The 3423-nt window shown below is 52.7% G+C and overlaps 1 protein-coding gene across 1 annotated transcript in view; it reads left to right on the top strand.

Moving 5' to 3' along the window:
• Positions 1 to 553: 553 nt before the first annotated feature.
• ACTL8 (actin like 8) overlaps positions 554 to 3423 on the top strand; it is a 5599-nt gene continuing 2729 nt past the window's right edge. The window contains exon 1 of the mRNA XM_004705152.2: positions 554 to 907. Within this exon, the coding sequence (XP_004705209.1) occupies positions 560 to 907 (348 nt within the window). The 5' untranslated portion in view covers positions 554 to 559. The remainder of the gene's footprint in view (positions 908 to 3423) is intronic.

Raw genomic sequence — 3423 nt, 5'->3', positions numbered from 1 at the left:
CCAGACCAAACCCACTGCCATCCAGTCGATTCTGATGTATAGTCTCTTAGTATTGACGGCAGTGACTCCAAAGACTGTCCCAGGCGGCGCGCCCCCCCCCCCAGCCTTGGATCAGGCAAACAATGTACACCAGGTCTTTCCTCAATGTCAAATGTCTTCCTAAGTCTGCAGAGAACATTAGGATCCCACCCTTGTTCTTGTGGACCCAAAGGGCCGCGTGCCGTAACAGCGTCCAGAGTGCAGTGAGGCCTGGAGGGGAAGGCGGAGACGGGTAGGACGGCCTGGATAAGGCCTGTTAGGTGAGACCTGTAGGCTGATCAGGACTTTGGGTGAGAAAACATGCCCGACACAAGTTAGGGTTGGTGCAAAGCCTGGGCAAGGGACCGAACAAGCCTCAGGGCTAGCCTGCAGTCTGACTATGCGCTTAAGGGTGGAGGCAGCCTGTGGTGACCGAGAAAGGCTTCATTGATAACGCCCATTTTGTCCTTCCGTAGGTGGCTCAAGCTCACCAGACACGTTCGGAGAGCTCCGTCCAGACGACCCTCCATCTGCTTCGACCATGGCCACCAAGACCATTGTCATCGACCATGGCTCTGGCTTTGTGAAGGCTGGCCTGGCTGGGTGTAACGTCCCCCAGCTGGTGGTCCCCAACATCGTCAATTACATGCCATGCCGTGAGAACCCCGGGCCCAGCTACGCTCGCAGACGCGTGAGCCTGGGCATCAACTTCATCCACCCTGACACCTTCAGCTACCCCATAGAGCGCGGCCGTGTGCTCAACTGGGAGGGCGTGGAGCACATCTGGTCGTTCATCATGAGGAAGCACCGAGAGGAGCACGAGGACTGCCCGGTGTTGATCACCGAGAGCCCCCTCAGGGAGCCCTCAGACCGGAGGAAGACGTTGGAGGTAAAGCCCTTTCCGGTTCGCCCATGGAGCTTGGGGCTGGGGAGGGGGCTGGACTGTGGGGGCACTCCTTGTGTCCAGCCATGACGGGGCACCAAGGACTCTGCTTCCTAAAGCATTGTCCAGCGATATTTCCTAGGCACCTGATGCGTGCCCCTGTCTCTCTGGGTGGCACAAGTGGTTTGCAGTCAGCTCCTAATCAAAAGGGTGACCGTTCAAACCCACCCAGCGGCACCGTGAAAGGAAGCCCTTGCAACCTGCCTCTGCCAAGGTTACGGACGGAGACCGCCGGGCAGTTCTGCTCCTGCAGCACGTGGGCTTGCCATGAGTCGGAATCGACTTGATGACAGCTGGCCCTTTCTGCTTTGTTGTGTCCGTGTCTTCAGCTCAGTGGGAGGCGACAGGGGCTCCTAGCAGCCCCTCCGGCAGGTGGAGAACAGCAATTGAAATACACTACGGGCAGTAGTGAGGAGGTATTTATTTGTAGGGCTGTGCATTCCCGGGTGCCTTACAGGGCTTCCCTCTGGAGGAAGACCTGGACCATGAATCAGCAAACAGAATCAAATTGCTGAATCATGATCCATTGGAGAAAGAAAATGTTAGGGGTGTGGCAGGTGACGAGTGGGGAGGAGAGAAGCCCCTCTGGGAGGTGGTCCCCGAGGGCTTCTCTGAGGAGGTGGCTTCAGCCGGTGAGGTGGAGCTCAGCATGTGGGCAGAGAGTAGCAGGAGGCCAGCGAGATGCTGAGATCCACAGAGGCTAGACTGCACAAGCTTGCGGGAGCATTTGAGTCTCACTCGAAATCAAGAGTGAGCAAACTAGGCCCTGTTTTTGTCAGTAAACGGTAGTGGGCCAAATATGGCCCACCACCTATTTTTTGTAAATAAAGTTTTATTGGAATATAACCTCACCTATTATTTACATGTCATCATGAGTAATTCATATTCCAGCAGCAGAATTGAGTAGTTGTGAGAGAGACTGCATGTCCGGCAAAGCCCAAGATATTTACAGCTGTAGGTTTGCTAGGTACCATACACGCCCTTTTTATGGCCGATAGCCTGGTATTTTTCTCTTGGAGTGCGCTGGTGGGCTCGAACTGCTGACCTCAATGCTTAGCAGCCCAACGTGCAACCCACTTCTTCACCAGGGCTCCTCGCAGGATGCCTGGGTAAATGGAAATTTTGGATCAATGACAAAACATTTTTTCAGTATCAATGGATCCCAAATATGCTATGGGATACACTTCTACTTTTAAAAAGATAAAAGAGCCTTTGCTATTTATCTGAAATTCTAATTTCCCTGAACACCCTGCATTGACTTACACCAGGCAGTGTAACTGTCTGGCCCGTTGCAGAAAGTGATTGCGGAGCCCCACTCCTGGTCGGGAGGCTCCCGCCGGGAAAGGTGGCTTGGGCTGCTGATTGGGGTATGGGTGGTAAGGTGTGGGGGTGCTCTGAGAGTGAGATGGAAAGGGTAAGTAGCCAAGCGCCACAGACTGGTGGCAGTTTCAGGCTTCCTGTACCCATAGAGTGGGGAGCTGGGGTGCCCTGTAAAATTCCAAAGGGTACTAAATGATGCAAATAGTTTGCCCACAGAGACTGAGCTAAACAACTTCACTGGTTTCTGTTCAGCATGGTGGTGGTGGTGACTGGTCCAGTGGTGAGGATTTTTTTTTTTTGAGGGGACACAGGTGTGTGTAATCCATACTGAAGGCTAAAGTCTTTGATTGTCATTAATAAGTGATTCAAGATCGAAGTTGGGGAGATTTCATTTTACATGGGTTCACAGTCAATGCTTATAAAAGCAGCAGCCAAGAAATCTCCATGTGTGGCATCAGACCCATCTGCAAGAAGACCACCAACCACTTCTCTGGATAAAGACTGGGTTTTCTATACCCCTCACCAGTCACAGTCTTGGAAAGGGACAGGGCCAGTTGGACTCTGTCCTGTAGGGTTGCTGTGAGTCGGCATAGACTCCATGGCAGGGAGTTGCTTTATTTTTTTAAGTATTTAAGAGCAAAGATGTCACTTTGAGGACCGGGGTGCACCTGGTCTGAGCCATAGTAGCTTCAGTCATCTCATATGCATGCTGGACAACGAAGAGTGAGAGAAGAACTAGGCCTTTGAATGACCCTGATGGGGAAGAATGTTGAACAGGTCACGGGCCGCCAGCAGAATGAACATGTTGACCTTGGCAGAAGTACAACCAGAACGCGCCTTAGAAGCAAGGATGGCGAGACTTCATCTCACCTGCTTTGGACGTGCTATCAGGAGGGACTGATCTCTGGAGTAGGACACGCTGCTTGGTAAAATAGAGGAGAAAGACCTTCCACGAGATGGGTTGACACCATGGCTGTGGTAGTGGACCCAAGGATAGCAGAAGGCCTGAGGGTGGCGCGGGACTAGATAATGTTTCAGCTTGTTGTGCATAGGGTCGCTGAATCAGAACCAACAACAACAACGGTCCCAAAAGTTGGTGATTGACCCACCCCCACCCCCACCCCCACCAGTGGCACAGTGAA

Source organism: Echinops telfairi, unplaced genomic scaffold (genome assembly GCF_000313985.2).
Source record: "Echinops telfairi isolate 266 unplaced genomic scaffold, ASM31398v2 ScPeMD7_7457;HRSCAF=8495, whole genome shotgun sequence".
NCBI lineage: Eukaryota > Metazoa > Chordata > Mammalia > Afrosoricida > Tenrecidae > Echinops > Echinops telfairi.
Note: the sequence above shows the minus strand (reverse complement) of the source record. Positions and strands in the feature narration are given on the sequence as shown.